The 14,938-nt window shown below is 49.9% G+C and overlaps 1 protein-coding gene across 2 annotated transcripts in view; it reads left to right on the forward strand.

Annotated features, from left to right (window-relative positions):
* The window catches only part of USP43 (ubiquitin specific peptidase 43), a 50,445-nt gene that overhangs the window by 4,615 nt on the left and 30,892 nt on the right, over positions 1–14,938 (forward strand). For both annotated transcript variants that reach the window (XM_026005685.2, XM_072730348.1), the window contains exons 2-3: positions 4,423–4,554; positions 10,098–10,201. In XM_026005685.2, coding sequence (XP_025861470.2) covers positions 4,423–4,554; positions 10,098–10,201 — 236 coding nt within the window. The remainder of the gene's footprint in view (positions 1–4,422; positions 4,555–10,097; positions 10,202–14,938) is intronic.

Raw genomic sequence — 14,938 nt, forward strand, 5'->3', positions numbered from 1 at the left:
TGCTCCTGGATTTGTGTGTCCATGTTGACTGTCCCTTCGGCCTGGGTCTCAATACTCCTTTTTCTGTTTTCTGTGAGTTCCTCAAGCCTTAAACTCGCCACACTCTCTGCAAACTCACTCCTTCCCATCCCCAATCCTAGAAGTTGTAGATTTATTTACGTCATACCTTTTGATAAAGATTCTGTGTTATGTATTTCTAAGTTTTCTCATGGCTATGTTAAGGATTTCAGCCATCTGGAGTTTATCTTAGCTTATGTACTTAGGCATCACTTGTAGACCTACAATTTTAGACATACAGTATGCCTTACGTGATGCACTAGAGGCATTGCCTTTTACGAGCAGGGATTCTTCTTCATCGCTCTTATATTTTGGAAGTTCTGGACAAAACAGTAAGACACGAAATGGAAATGGGATAAAAAAAGATTGAACAGAAAAAGGAAATGGCTAGATGAGTCTAGAAATCCATATTGTAGCATGATGGCGGTCACTAACGAGATCAGAAACCAGACAGAAAATCAAAAGTGATAACCATTTGGAGTGTGCAAAAATTAGATTTCATTCCCGAAAAGCACCGGAAATATGAAATAACTAGGAATCATTGTGTAAGAGGTGTGTTAAAAATGATCAGTGTTGAGAGGGAGAAAGGCATGCACACATGCAGAGCGAGCTATGTCAGGCTGCAGTGTAGAAGTAGCAAATATTTCTGTCCATTTCTCCCAAGGGAGGATTTCACTTTAATACAGCTCTGGTCACATTTTCTTTTTTCTTTTTTTAAAAGATTTTATTTATTTATTCATGAGAGACACAGAGAGAGGCAGAGACATAGGCAGAGGGAGAAGCAGGCTCCATGCAGGGAGCCCGATGTGGGACTCGATCCTGGGACTCCAGGATCACGCCCTGGGCCGAAGGCAGGCACTAAACTGCTGAGCCACCCAGGGATCCCCTGGCCACATTTTCATAGACTTTCTGTGTGAGTGTCTTCTGCAGGAACCAGTAGGTCAAGTTCTTTTTTTTTTCTTTTTTTTAATTTTAATTTTTAAAAGGAATTTATTTATCTACTTGACACAGAGAAAGAGAGAGCACAAGCAGGAAGTGGAAGAGGGGGGAAGCAGGCTCCCCGCAGAGCAGGGGCTCTATCCCAGGACCCCAGGATCATGACCTGAGCCGAAGGCAGACACCCAACCGACTGAACCACCCAGGCGCCCCTAGGTCAAGTTATTTCGAAAAAAAACCCTGAACTCTAAAATACCTGCCAGAGACCATTCTAAGCCGAAAAATACTAAAGAACAAAATTCAGTGTAAAAAAATTTGCAGTGTACAAATGAAAAAAAAAAAAAAAAAAAAGACCACTTGTCTCATCCTCCTATAATAACCATTGGTTAATATTTTGCCATGTATTTCTGGTCTTTTCTAGCAATACATATATATCAGATAATCTCAAATACATATTTTTGCACTTTTCAAAAAAATGATAGGATCATTTATTTTCTTCTCATTTCCTCAAGCATAATTTTTCAGGCCATCTGAGTGTGCCATAAGTATTCCCCAGGAAACTTTAGTACGTAGCAGTTTGTAGTTTGCTTGTAGTTCTCATTTCCTGTTACTAGATCCCCCAAAGTGAAATTACTGTTTCTCTAGAAGGACTTTTCCAAGGGCCTAGCTTGTCTACTTCTTAAAATCCTCACATTCTTTCTGGAAAGGTTGTATGGCTTTAGTACTGGGCTAAGAGGAAGAGTGTCCATCTTAAAGGACTCACATGATGAGCAAAAGGGGGATGGATTTCTCACCAAAGGAATAGGACATCAAGGTGTAGAGTGTGGAGTTGGCAAGATATGTTGGGGGCACCTGAGTGGCTCGATTAGCTTTGAAATATGTGGGAGGGCAGTGAAAAATATGGACGGGGCCAGACCAGAGCAGGGTGGATTGTTCGCTGGTGAGTTAGGGGAGGTTTGAGTTGAGGCATGATGTTCTCCAATGGGCTGTGGGCTGGCACAGGGAAAGTCCCAGGGCTGGGCTCCTTTGCCAGGAGGTGCTGTCTTCTGGGTTCTCAGCAATTAGGACTCTGGCGGGAATGGGTTTCTATGAAGGGACACAGAGACAGATTGGGAACCAGCTTCCAGAACGCTTGGTGCTGACCAATGTGGGTTCAAGAGAGACTCTGAAGGCGCCTGGGGGGCTCAGTCAGTGAAGCATCTGCCTTCGGCTCAGGTCATGATCCTGGGGTCCTGGGATCGAGCCCTGTGTTGGGTTCCCTGCTCAGTGGGGGCCTGCTTCTCCATCTCCCTCTGCCCCTCCCCCTGCTTGTGCTCCCTTGCTGTCTTTCTCTCTCAAAATAATAATTTTTGAATCTGAAAAAGGACACTGATGTTAAGAGGAAGAGCTGGTTTTAGAGAATTTGAGTTGGAGGTAGCTGCTCCCCCGGGGAAGGAATGTTGGTACTAAGAATAGAGATAGTGGGATACTGAGGGTGGCTAGGCGATGGGTGGCCAGGTAGGATGCACTGCATGATGCCCAGTTAAATTTGAATTTCAGATAAACAACAAATAACTTCTTTAGCGTAAATATATTCCAAGTATTGCATGGGACGTACTTACTCTAAAAGCGATCACTGCTTGCCTGAAATTCAAACTTAATTGAACACTGTGTATTTTTGCTTGCTAAATCTGCCAGCCCTGGGGCACCTGGGTGGCTCAGTGGTTGAGCATCTGTCTTCAGCTCAGGTTGTGATCCCGGAGTCCTGGGATCAAGTTCCCCATTGGGCTCCCTGCATGGAGCCTGCTTCTCCCTCTGCCTGTGTCTCTGCCTCTCTGTGTCTCTCATGAGTAAATACATAAATTAATAAAATATTTTAAAAAATCAATCAATCAATCAATCTGGCAGCCATACCTGGAGGTCAAAGGACAAAGAAGTCTGGAGGAAGAATACCACAAAGGATCCACCAGTGAGCCACAAACTAGTATGACTGGAATAAAGACTCAGAGCCAGTATTTCAGTTAATTCAATCTTGAATTTTGCTTTGTCATATCCCAAAGTTTTCTTTAAATCCCAGTGGAAGGATTAGAGGAAGAAAAAGCAAAATGCCCAGGCTATTAGATTTGACTGGCGATGGTGAGGATCATGTGGGTCCGTAGCTCAGACTGCTCCATTTAGTGGGAGCCGAGGGCAGCCCTGTGTGAGGTGGGGCTTGATGCCCGGCTGCATCTAAGGGGGGTGGTGGCAAAGAACCAGAATGTACTCTGTGCACCTGCATGTGTGCATACATGGGCAGTGGGGATTTGCTTAATCTCAGATCCTCATGCTAGCACGTGCATTAAAAAAAAAAAAAAAAACTTTTCTGGGGCACCTGGGTGGCTCAGCATTTGAACATGTGCCTTTGGCTCAGGGCATGATCCCGGGGTCCTGGGATCGAGTCCTGCATTGGGCTCACCGCAGGGAGCCTGCTTCTTCCTCTGCCTGTGTCTCTGCCTCTCTCTCTGTGTCTCTCATGAATAAATAAATAAAATCTTAAAAAAAAAATGTTTCCTGGAAAGATGCTTGAGAAAATGCCCAGTGGCCTCCCTCTGGGGCAGAGATGGGGGCTGGGTGGAGGGAAGACTTTTCATGACCATCTTTTTTTATGTCTTGAATTCTTTAAATGTCCATATGTCTATATATCACCCTTTGGAATAAACTTTAAAACAAAACAAAACAAAACAACCTGGAATGTGCATCCCTGTAGGAGATGACAAAGCTGCGGCATGATTTCTCAGGAGGGCCGAGGGAGCTTAGTGGGCATCAGGCCTCCTGTGCGTTCTGTTCAGTGTTGTAACTCCAGCCCCTACAGTAGTATCTGGCACATGGTCCGCCCTGAACAAATGTTTACGAACGAACGGGGCGCAGGACTGGCTCAGGCAACGTGGGATCTAACCACAGAAGTTTGATTTCACATCTGCTGGGAGGAGGCAGTTAAGGGAGCCGCGTGCATGTTAGGACAGCCCACTTCACGGGGGGGCGGGGGGAGGCTGGGAGTAGATGAGTCACCCAGGGAGAGAGTAGGAGAGCGGGGAGGGATGCTTTCATGGGTGGCAGTGGTGGGAACTGAGTGCCCAGTGGGAGCAAACACCCTCGCAATCAACAGACAAGATCATCCACATACTCAGCCCAGATGGCCTGTGGGGTTTCCAAGGACAGGACCTATGTCAGCAATCTTTCCAGTGGGGGGATGCAGGGAGAAAGTGCCTTCCATACAGAACACCAGGATAGGATTTGGGGACATTGTCCCCAAAGAGCAGGCTTCAGCCCAGAAAGTTCTCACCTCGTGTTCCACGTTGTCAGCCCCGATCAGGGCCCACTAGTGACCCCTGGCAGGCTTGGTGCTTACGGGCCCTGACTTGGTTCTTCAAGGGACTCTACTGACCATCTGGTTTTCTACTTTCTTTGCAGAACGCTGTGTCCAAGTATGGCTCCCAGTTCCAAGGCAATGCCCAGCATGATGCCTTGGAGTTCCTGCTCTGGTTGCTGGATCGTGTGCATGAGGACTTGGAGGGCTCCTCCCGAGGACCGGGGGCCGAGAAGGTGGGGCACTCGAACACCATGTCGTGTTTGGCTTGCTTTCTTTTTTTTTTCCCCCTTGAATATTTACTTGATATGGGGTCCTGCTAGAGTTATCACCTCCATTGCATATATGAGTAAACCAAGCATCAGAGAGGTCGAGGAACCTTCCCAAAGCAACACAGCTAAAGAAGGGACAGAACCAGGGTTCAAGTACAAGGGGGTCTGGCTTGAAACACTGTTTTCTTATTTTAACAAGAACTATCCCAGTCACCCCTAAAGCACATAAATGAAACAAAGCAAACACACACACACACACACACACACACACACAAAAACCAAAAACCAAAAACCAAAAAACACCACAGTGGAACCTGGGAGGACCAGAAAAATTACAGTGTTTTGTGGGATGGTGTTTCTGGGTTGTGGGACTATGGGCGGTTCTTCTTTTAAACACAGCGGTCTTATCCTTCTCAGATCTTTTTAGTTGAAAGTGACTGAAATTTAACTTGATCCAATTTCAGGAAAGGGCATTTATTGGCTTTTATAACGTTTAGGCTTAAACGTTATAGGCTGTACCAGCTTCAGGTAAGGCTGGACCCAAGGACTCAGATGATGTCACCACGTCTTTGGCTCTTTATTTCTTGTTGGCTTCATTTTCCAATCGGCTCTGCCTCCATGGTGGCCAGAGGAGCCTCTGCAGTGCTCACTTAGTCTTCCTTTTTTTTTTTTCAGAGAGGGAGAGAGAGAATCTTCTTCTTTTTTTTTTTTTTAATTTTATTTATTTATTCATGAGAGACACAGAGAGAGAAGGAGGGAGACCGATGTGGGACTCGATCCCAGGATCATGATCTGAGCCAAAGGCAGATGCCAACCACTGGGCCACCCAGGCATCCTGAGAGAGAGAGGATCTTAAGCAGGTTCCATGCCCATTGTGGAGTCCAGTGTGGGCCCAGCTCGATCTCATGGCCCTGACATCATGACCTGAGCTGAAATCAAGAGTTGGACACTTAACTGACTGAGCCACTCAGGTGCCCCAGCGCTCACGTAGTCTTTAGAGCATCTGGGCTGGGTCGCTTCCCCAGAGATGAGTGCTTGAGCAGAAAAATATGTCCACCACCCTGTGTATTCTATAATCTCATAGTGAACCCATTTTGAAATCAGAATGACATATTTTTTAAAAGATACCATGTATTGAATATTCATTATGTGCCATGCATCTCACTTGACGCTTTTCAGGGCTGGCTTCACTACTGACACGTAAGAGATGTTTCATAGACTCTTGAGCAGTTGGACAGGTCCCATCGCTCTCCTGCTCTGATGTTCTCACGGATGGCTCACGTTTTGTAGTTAAGGAAGAGTTGGGTTAGGCAAATTGCCCCAGGTCATCCAGCTAATACTTGGGCGAAATGGAATCGAACCCAAGTCGATGTCAAAGCAGGGCTGGATCTCTTTCCTTCTCACCCTGCTGGGGTGAGAGGAGACGAGCAGATCGAGGGTGCCCCATCCCCTGGCCACATAGGAAAAGACTTGTCCTGTATGTTCGCCTCCTCCCCATCCCTGGCTGTGCCAGGCTGCACTTCCTACCTGGAAAGTCGCTTCCTAGACAGCCTTTCAGTCCTTCCTCTGGTGGCAGGAAGGGGTATTGGGCTTATGGGCCAGGGAAGGTCACAGAGAAGTTAAGTAACTTGCCCCAAGTCACACAGCCAATCTGTGGGAGAGCCAGGATCCACATCTAGGGAGCATGACTCTAGAGCAGGGTTCTCTCAGACTGTGCATGTTTCACATCTGTGGCCGGATAGCACATCTTTGCTGTGGAGGCCGTCCTGTTCCACGGGGCCTTTGCAGTGTCCATCTACCCACAGGATGCTGGTGACATGCCAATAATTCTTTTTACTGAGTTGAAGACCCACATCAAAGCAGCCCTAGATGGTCTTCCAATCTCCAATGCATCCTCCTAGATAGATGTTCTCCACACCGAAGCCAGAGGTATCTTTTGAGAAAGGACAAAAGGTCATGTCTCCCTCCTTCTTAAATGTCTCTGGTGGCTTCCTGTTGTACTTAGAACAAAATCCAGGCTTCTGACTTGGGCCCGCCAGCCGCTCAGACTGACTTCAGGCCCCTTTGCCCCTTGCTCCTTGTTCTGGCCCATGCCAGTTGGTCGCTCTCTGGTCCTTTCCCTAAGAAGCCCTGATCACCCAGGCAGGAAGAGAGAGTGGCCATTGACCAAAGAGAGGAGCTTGCCCAGCTCTTAGCTTGACCTGATTGAGACCAGAAAAGATCTATTTCTCTGTCTGGGGTGGAAGCGGCTTCTGGAATTTGCTGTCAGAAAATTGGGCTGCCCGTGGAGGCCTGGCTGGGAAGGCTCGATGGTAAAGTGGGAGCTGGCACGAAACCTCATCCTCCCTTTCTGAGAAGGGACTGTCCTCTGTAACTGAGCAATTTTTTTCCTTTTTTTTTTTTTTTTAAAGATTTTATTTATTTATTTGAGAGAGGGAGAGAGCGAGAGCACTAGAGACAGCAAGCACAGGTCGGGGGCAGAGGCAGAGGGAGAAGCAGGCTCTCTGCTGAGTAGGGAGCCTGATGCAGGGCTCGATCCCAGGACCCCGAGTCATGACCTGAACCAAAGGCAGACATTTCACCGTCTGAGCCACCCAGGTGCCCCAGTTTTTTTCTTTTTGAGGTTATTTCTGTTTCAAAACATGGGAAGGCCATACAGCTAGGTGTTTTTTTGAAACTAGAATAGAAAACATAAGGACCACATTTCTTCTCTATCCCTGGAATGATTCTCCAATGTTTTCATCTGGTGAAAAGGACATATTTTTACCATCCTATAGATGCTCTCACAGAGGCCATCTTTTGGGAAATGCCTCTGTTGCAGAATTAAGAACAGGAGGGGGCTGCAGAGAGGACCAGGAAACTATATATATGAGGTACCTGCTCTGTGCAATCCAGGACACACAATTTTTTTTCTTTTAATGGTGGCTTCGTGAAATGGATGTGATAGTCCTGCTCCTTTTAGACATGAAATGAGGCCCAGAGAGATGCTCAGGGCCACTTGGCTAGCAGACTGGAGCCGGCCTGGTCTGACCTCCTGGTCTACGCTCTGCAAATGACCCTGCTGCCTCTGAGCCCAGCCTCACTCCACATTTTCTCCTTCCGTACCCCCTTCCGGGTGACCCTGCCTCTCTGCCTGCCCCCACCTCCACCTCTGCGAGCCACGTTACCACCTTGATGCAGAAGCACCTGTATCTTTGTGAGGTCTTTGGCCGCAAGTGAACAGCAACCAGCTTCAGCTGACTTGTAAGGGGATTAGAGGGGAGACGAGAACCCAGCTTGGACCCAGAGAGAATCAGACAGCTCTGGGGGTGCCTGTCACAGTGGCAGAAGCTGCTGGGCTCTGGCCCGGGCACCCTGCTGCAATCACTGTTTCAGGCTTTGGTCACTCTGCTCATGATTCACATGCAGGGCAGGAACGTGTCATCCGGCTTGCTTGGGTCACGAGCCTGTCCCTTGCTAAGGGTGGGTGGGACATCTAATTAAAGAGCCCTACCTCTGTGAGGACTGGGCTCAGTGTCCCAGAAGGGGCACCAGGACTGAGGACCCGGGCTCAGTGTCCCAGAAAGGGCATCCGCCCTGCGCAGCCACAAATCCCAGCGTGATCTCTGCATCCAGGGTTCATCCCCTTCCAGCTCCCCATCACCTTACACAGCGTGCCCTTCCCTGACCCACTTCTCCCTTCCAATTTCCCTCATCTGATGGAACAGGCATTCTCCAGCCACCAGATGGGAGCTTCAGGTTGCTCCCACCTGTCTTCTCCCCTTTTCTTTGTCTGCTGCCCCACCAAGTGCTTAGGTATGAGCTGTGGACCCAGGGCATCTTGAGTCCATCTCTCTTTTTCTTTCTTTCTTTTTTTTTTTAGGGTTTTATTTATTTGAGAGAGGGAGTGAGTGAGAGAGAGCATGAGCAGGGGCAGGGAGAGGGAGAAACAGACTCCCCGCTGAGCAGGGAGCCCAACACGGGGCCCAATCCAGGCACCTTAAGATCATGACCCGACCGGAAGGCAGACGCTTCACCCACCAGCCACCCAGGCACCCCCCTCCTTTTCGTTTTTGTGGCTCCTGCTCCAGTTTGCCCTGTTGTACCCCAGGCCTCCTGATCTGTGTCCTTAACTCCAGATAGATCCTGGAGGCTATTTCTTTTCTTTTTCTTTTCTTTTTTTAAATTTTTTTTATTGGGGTTCAATTTGCCAACATATAGCATAACACCCAGTGCTCATCCCATCAAGTGCCTCCCTCAGTGCCCATCACCCAGTCACCCCAACCCCCCGCCCACCTCCCTTTCCACTACCCCTTCTTCATTTCCCGGAGTTAGGTGTCTCTGGAGGCTATTTCTTAATCTTGCTTCTGGGCTGTTTACTGAACTGAGTAGTCTCCTTAAGGACATTGAAGACCCCACTCAGCGCGGCAACCAGACTCACCCAGCAGCCCTATCTACCACTACCCTTCTCACCTCCCCTGTGCTGGTCAAATTGAGCTTCGCAAAGCCATGGGGGCAAATAAGAATGTTCTGTTATGAGCATTTGCCCTAATATTTTATAACGGAAAATTTCATCCATGTGGAAACATTGAATTAATTATACAGAGAACCACCTAGACTCTACATTTTACTAAAATTGCTTTCTCTTGTATCTGTCCATCTATATACTCATCACTTCATCCATGTTTTTCCTCCTCTTGCTGTTTCTTGATGCATTTTATTTTATTTTAACATTTTTATTTATTTAAGAGAGAGTGAGCAAGAGAAGGAGCTGGGAGGAGGGAGAGGGAGAAGCAGGCTCCCTGCAGGGAGCCCGATGCAGGGCTCTATCCCAGGATCCTGAGATCACTATCTGAGTCCCCACTGAGCCACCCAGGCACTCCTCAATGCATTTTGGTGCATGTCACCCCACACACTACACATGCATTCCTTTCTCCCGGCTCTGAATATTTTAAGCCGCCAGTTTGTGGGAATTTGCCACATCAGCACCAGAAAGCAAATACATAAGGGGATGCAAAGAGGGGTACGGTAGGACTAATGTGGGGTGAAGGAGGCTTATTCTCGATTCTAAGGGGTAAAGCCTGGTTTGCCTGGGGCTCCTGTGAAGAGTGGCTCCCGGGGAGATGCAGGTGGGGCGGGTTGGCAGGTGGAAGATGGGAGATGTGGCGTGGACGTGTTCGGAGCCATGGCAGCATGCCTGGGGGAAGGTACAGGAGGCGTGGACACGCGGGGCCCAGCAGGATAGAGATGCAAATGGGACAGTCAGGGCAGAGGTCACAGCCGAGGTGGCCGAGTAGGGGAGCGTTCCCAGGCTTCACCTCTGTTCCTCAGCACATCCTCTGGGGGAACTGGGGAGGCCTAGAGACTGAAGGGGCTGCGCATTGTGGCAAAGCCTACAGGAGATCCAGGTCCTGCAGAGTCCCGGCTCCAGGAGGGGTGGCGTGGGCCTGGGGGGCCAGGGCTCAGTGGTCCAAAGATGGTGGAGTGATGGGTGCCTCATCTTGCTTTCTCCCCTCATTTCTTTGCAGCCTCAGCCCGAAGCCAGTAAAACCACTGAGAACCTCCCGTCCCCACCGGCTCAGCTTTCTCTAGGCCAAAGCTTTGTGCAGAGCCACTTTCAAGCACAGTACAGGTAAGAATATAGGTAAGAGTGGGATGTGCTTAGAACGGATTGCCCAGGCTTCTGTGCCGATACCTGGTCTCCTGGTTGCCACGTGGCCCCAGGATTACAAGACAACAGAAGCTCTAGTCCCTTCCCCTTCCCATTACAAACCCCAGTTCACCACTCATTCCAGTCATCCCTGGCCCTCAGTATTTCTTTTCTTTTCTTTTTTAAAGATTTTATTTATTTATTCATGAGAGACAGAGAGAGAGAGAGAGGCAGAGACACAGGCAGAGGGCGAAGCAGGCTCCATGCAGGGAGCCCAATGCAGGACTCGATCCCAGGACCCTGGGATCATGCCCTGAGCCAAAGGCAGACACTCAACCACTGAGTCAGCCAGGTGTCTCTGGCCCTCAGTATTTCTTCTGTCCCTTCTTACTGGTCCCCAGGCCTCCCATCTCCCCTTGGAGGGGGTTCTACAAAGTGGGAATGTGAAGGTGAGGGCTTCACCAGCAGGCAATCATTGAGAAGCTGACGAGATCCTTCCTGTTCCTATAGCCAGAGAGCCTGGCTTGCCAAGTTATTTTGAGTTCAAGATGTCCTAGTAGCAGGGGGGATGTTAAAAAAAATAAACATATATAAATATATATACGGTGTTGGACTTCAGAGATATTCTTTTTGGGATTTTACATCTATGACAGTTCAGAGATTCATATAGGGCAAGTACTGTGATGGTTCAGTGAAAGCACTGATTGCAGGAGGAGGTTACAGGGGGAGAAACCTCCCTGGCTTCTTGGAGGAGGTGTACCTTTTGATGGGCTCTGAAGGATGATTAGGATTGAATGGGGAGGGGAGGAAGCATCTCCAACAAGAGTGGAAAATGCTCAGACGTGGGGATGAGCACAAGAATGAGGGATTTAGGGGAAGCCATCGGCTACAGAGAACTTCCTCTTGGTGACATGCTACCCTTGGTCACTTAGCATATTGGGTGATTAAAAACTCTTCCAAATGAGTCTAGGTTGTATTGTTGTATATGAAGGAGGGCCCATTTCTCTCCTCCAGTGGCACATGCGAGTGAACCTCGGCCTCCTGGCCGCTGCCCTTTTCTAGCTGTGAAAGCTACCTGCAGGGCATTGGTGTCATGTTTATCTGCAGATGCCAGGAGTGGAGGCTGCTTGAAACAAAAATGAGACAGGAAAAGAAGAAAGGAGAAGGAACATCTAGAAGGAGGGAAACGGGGAGTACAGGCCAGAGTAGGTGAGATTGCAAGGGAGGAGCTCAAGAATTGCCACCAGGTACCGCTCATTGGTGTCTTTGTACGACCACTCCGTTTATTTCTCAGCTCACTCCGTTCTCTGTACCCACTTCCCTTCTGGTGGATACACACTCTCTTTCTTCCCATCTTTGAAAAAAAATTTTTAAAAGATTTATTTATTCATGAGAGAGACAGAGAGAGAGGCAGATACACAGGCAGAGGGAGAAGCAGGCTCCCTGCGGGGAGCCTGATGCGGGACTCGATCCCAGGACCCCGGGGTCACAGCCTGAGCCAGAGGCAGATGCCCAACCACTGAGCCACCTGGGTGCCCCTCTTCTTTCAAATATTTGAGCATCTGCTCCTGTGCTTGGTCCACGGGGTGCAGCGAGAAGCATCACTCCTTGCCCACGCTTGAGAAACACCAACCAAATACTTCCCTGTGCTCTCTAGATACTTAATTCTGGATAGGTCCCAGATATTTACTGTTTAATCCTCTACGGGCCACTTCCCTTCCCGAAGATATGAACAAGGCAGGGCCCCATTCTCATGGAGCTCACATTCTCCTGGGGGGCGGTGTTTGGTGACACACACCTCAAGGGCAGCTCGCCAGGGTGATAAGACATGGCTCGGGGTGTGGGGAGTGTTAGATAAGGTGGTCTGGGGAGGCTTCTTTTTAGAGGGAGACATTTGAGCTGAGAACCGAGTGACAAGGAGTCAGCTATCTGGGGACAGGGTCATCCAAGCAGAGAAACCTGCAGAGGCAAAGGGCCTGGGGTTAGAATAATGTTGGGACATCAAAGGACAGGAAGGCCAAGGTAGCTGCCAGGTAGGGAAGGGGTGGGAGGTACGACTGGAGCGGTGGACGGGGACCTGGTAGGGGCAGGAGTCCTGTCCAGGTGTGGGTTGTCGTCTGACGGGCAAAGGAAGCCACTGCAAAATTTGAAGCCAGGTGTGGTCTCGTTTTCAATTTCAGAGATGACACTGGTGGTTTGGGGGGGGGGGGTGGGGAGGTGAAGAGAGGCAGGACCAGTAGCTGCAGCAGCTGAGGGACGGTGGGAGAGTGGTGGCACCTGGGATCCAGTTGTGGCAGGGCAGGCAGTGAGTTTAAGGGTGCCATGTGGAGGCATCAAGGGAAAGCTGAGAATCTAGGGTGACCCCTGTGTGTTTATAGGGTTATGTAGCTGGCAGGTGCTTTGAGGTGCAGGTTACTGGGGTGAAAGAAAAAAACTATTTTCTTTTACACCTGCTTACATACCTCTCCTCCTACACTGCTTACATACCTGCCTGGGGTCAGGTGTGTGGGCGCTGGGTGCTGCCCCCACACCAGGCCAGTCTGCAACTCTCTGCGAGCATCAACCCAGCATCCTCCAGTGTAACTCCATTCCTTTTTTTTTTTTTTTTAATATTCTATTTATACATTTGCTTTTGACAGAGAGAGTGTGTGAGTGAGAGCACAAGCAGGGGGGAGTGGGCAGAGGGAGAGGGAGAAGTAGACTCGCTGAGCAGGGAGCCCCACATGGGGCTCTATCCCAGGACCCTAGATCATGACCTGAGCCCAAGGCAGACGCCTAACCCACTGAGCTACCCAGGTGTCCCTGTCACTCCATTCTGACACTTTACCTGGACACAGCGTCAGGCCCCACAGCTCAGTCGCAGCAGACTGCTCCCCCACCACACACCCCTCCCTCAAGTCCCACACCGACACCTGTGCCTCTCACTGGCACCTGTGCCTCTCACTGGCGGGCTACAGACCTGAGGATCCCACCGCGCCCTCCACAGCTTCCACAGTTCACTAGAGCTGCTCACAGAACGCAGGAAAGCCCTTCGCCAGAGCTGTTGGTTATAAAAGGCAGCAGCTCAGAACAGCGGGGTGGGACCCATGCGCTGGGCCAGTGCATCGGAGGGGCGCAGGGCTCCCCCACCTCCCTGGGTGCCCTGCCTTCTCTCCCTGCCAGGCTCCCCGGGCGCCCCACCTCCCCCCCCCCCCCGCGCCCCACTTTCTCGCCCTGCCCTCTCGGGCACCCTGTCCACTCTTTGGGCATCCCACCTTCTTTCCCCAGGTGCTCCCCCGCCAGGCGCCCCCTCCCTCTCAGGGCACCCCGCCTTCTCTCCCCACCCTTTCTGGGTGCTCTGCCCTCTCTGGGTGTCCCGCCCTCTCTCCCTACCCTCTCTCTAGGTGCCCCGCCCCCCACCTCTTCTTGGGGCGCCCTGCCCCCACTGCGTTCCCCGCCCCCTCTCGGGGCGCCCCGCCCTCCCAGCCACTCCCCCTGTTCCCACCTGGAAGCTCCCCAGACCCCTCTGCTAGGGCTTCCTGTAGCTCTCCTTGCCTAGCCCTGATTGAGTCATTGACCCTTGGGTGACTGACTCAACCTCTGGTACCCTTTCCTCCCCTGAAAGTTCCAACCCTCTTAACCCCGGGTTGGCTCCCCTGGCAACCAGCCCCCATCCTTGGTTATCTGGGGGCTGTTCCAAAAATCACCTGCTTAACATAACTCTCAGGTGATGTGCCTGGGGCTTCTTATGGATAACAAAAGATGGACCTTTTGCTTCCTGGCGCTCCTTCCTTAGGTAATTCCAAGGGTTTTCGGAGCTCAGCGCCAGGAATTAGGGCAAAGACCAAATATATCTATTTCTTACTATAACATCACAACATCACACAGTCTCTGACCGGTATGGGGCGAGTCAGGGAAGGAAAACTCCTGAGGAAGTGACATTTACCCCGATCAGATATTAGGGACTGCAAGTATCCTTTGGGTAGATTACTGTGGGATGATGAGTAACAAGCAAGGTGTTCAAGCTTAAAAGAACCAGTGACCGCTAAAAATACCTGCTTTGTGCCACTTAGTCTGCGGTAAAGAAAAAATAGACATGACTGTCCAGGTGAGGGCTTTTGAGCTGTGGGAAGTGATTTTCCGGGGGTAGCCCATGGGGCCAGCTCTGAGCCGGTGCCGCTGAGTGGTGGCGCCTGTGGCTCTGCGGACTCTTCAGCCTCCCTCTCCACTGGGGAGGCCTTGCCATGATGGCAAAGTCGCCATGGTATCAGCCCTTCTTCTTCTTTTTTTTTTTTTTAAGATTTTTAATTTATTCATGAGAGAGGCAGAGGGAGAAGCAGACTCCCTGTGGGACTTGATCCCAGGACCCTGGGATCACACCCTGAGCCACACAGGCATCCCTGGTATCAGCCCTTCTTTATGAAATTGCAAGCTGGAGGATTTATTATGAATTAATTCAGAGATCTTCTTCACCGAGTATCTCCCTCCTCCCCTCCTTTTTAAGGTATTGGGTTTTTGACTTTGGCTGGAGGGGAGAAGGAGGAATAGGATCTGAGTGCCTGAGGTGATGGATTAGAGGAGAGATAATTGGTTATTCCATACGGTTATTATCACAACCTAAAACATCTGTGAGTTTACTAACCAAGGATTGTTGCTATGTTGGAGTTTTGACTACGAGAGGGAGTGCATGCATGTGTGTGTTTGCATTTCTTTGTCACTCGTGGCTTTTATTCACAGAAA

This window comes from Vulpes vulpes, chromosome 12 (genome assembly GCF_048418805.1).
Source record: "Vulpes vulpes isolate BD-2025 chromosome 12, VulVul3, whole genome shotgun sequence".
In the NCBI taxonomy this organism is placed as follows: Eukaryota; Metazoa; Chordata; class Mammalia; order Carnivora; family Canidae; genus Vulpes; species Vulpes vulpes.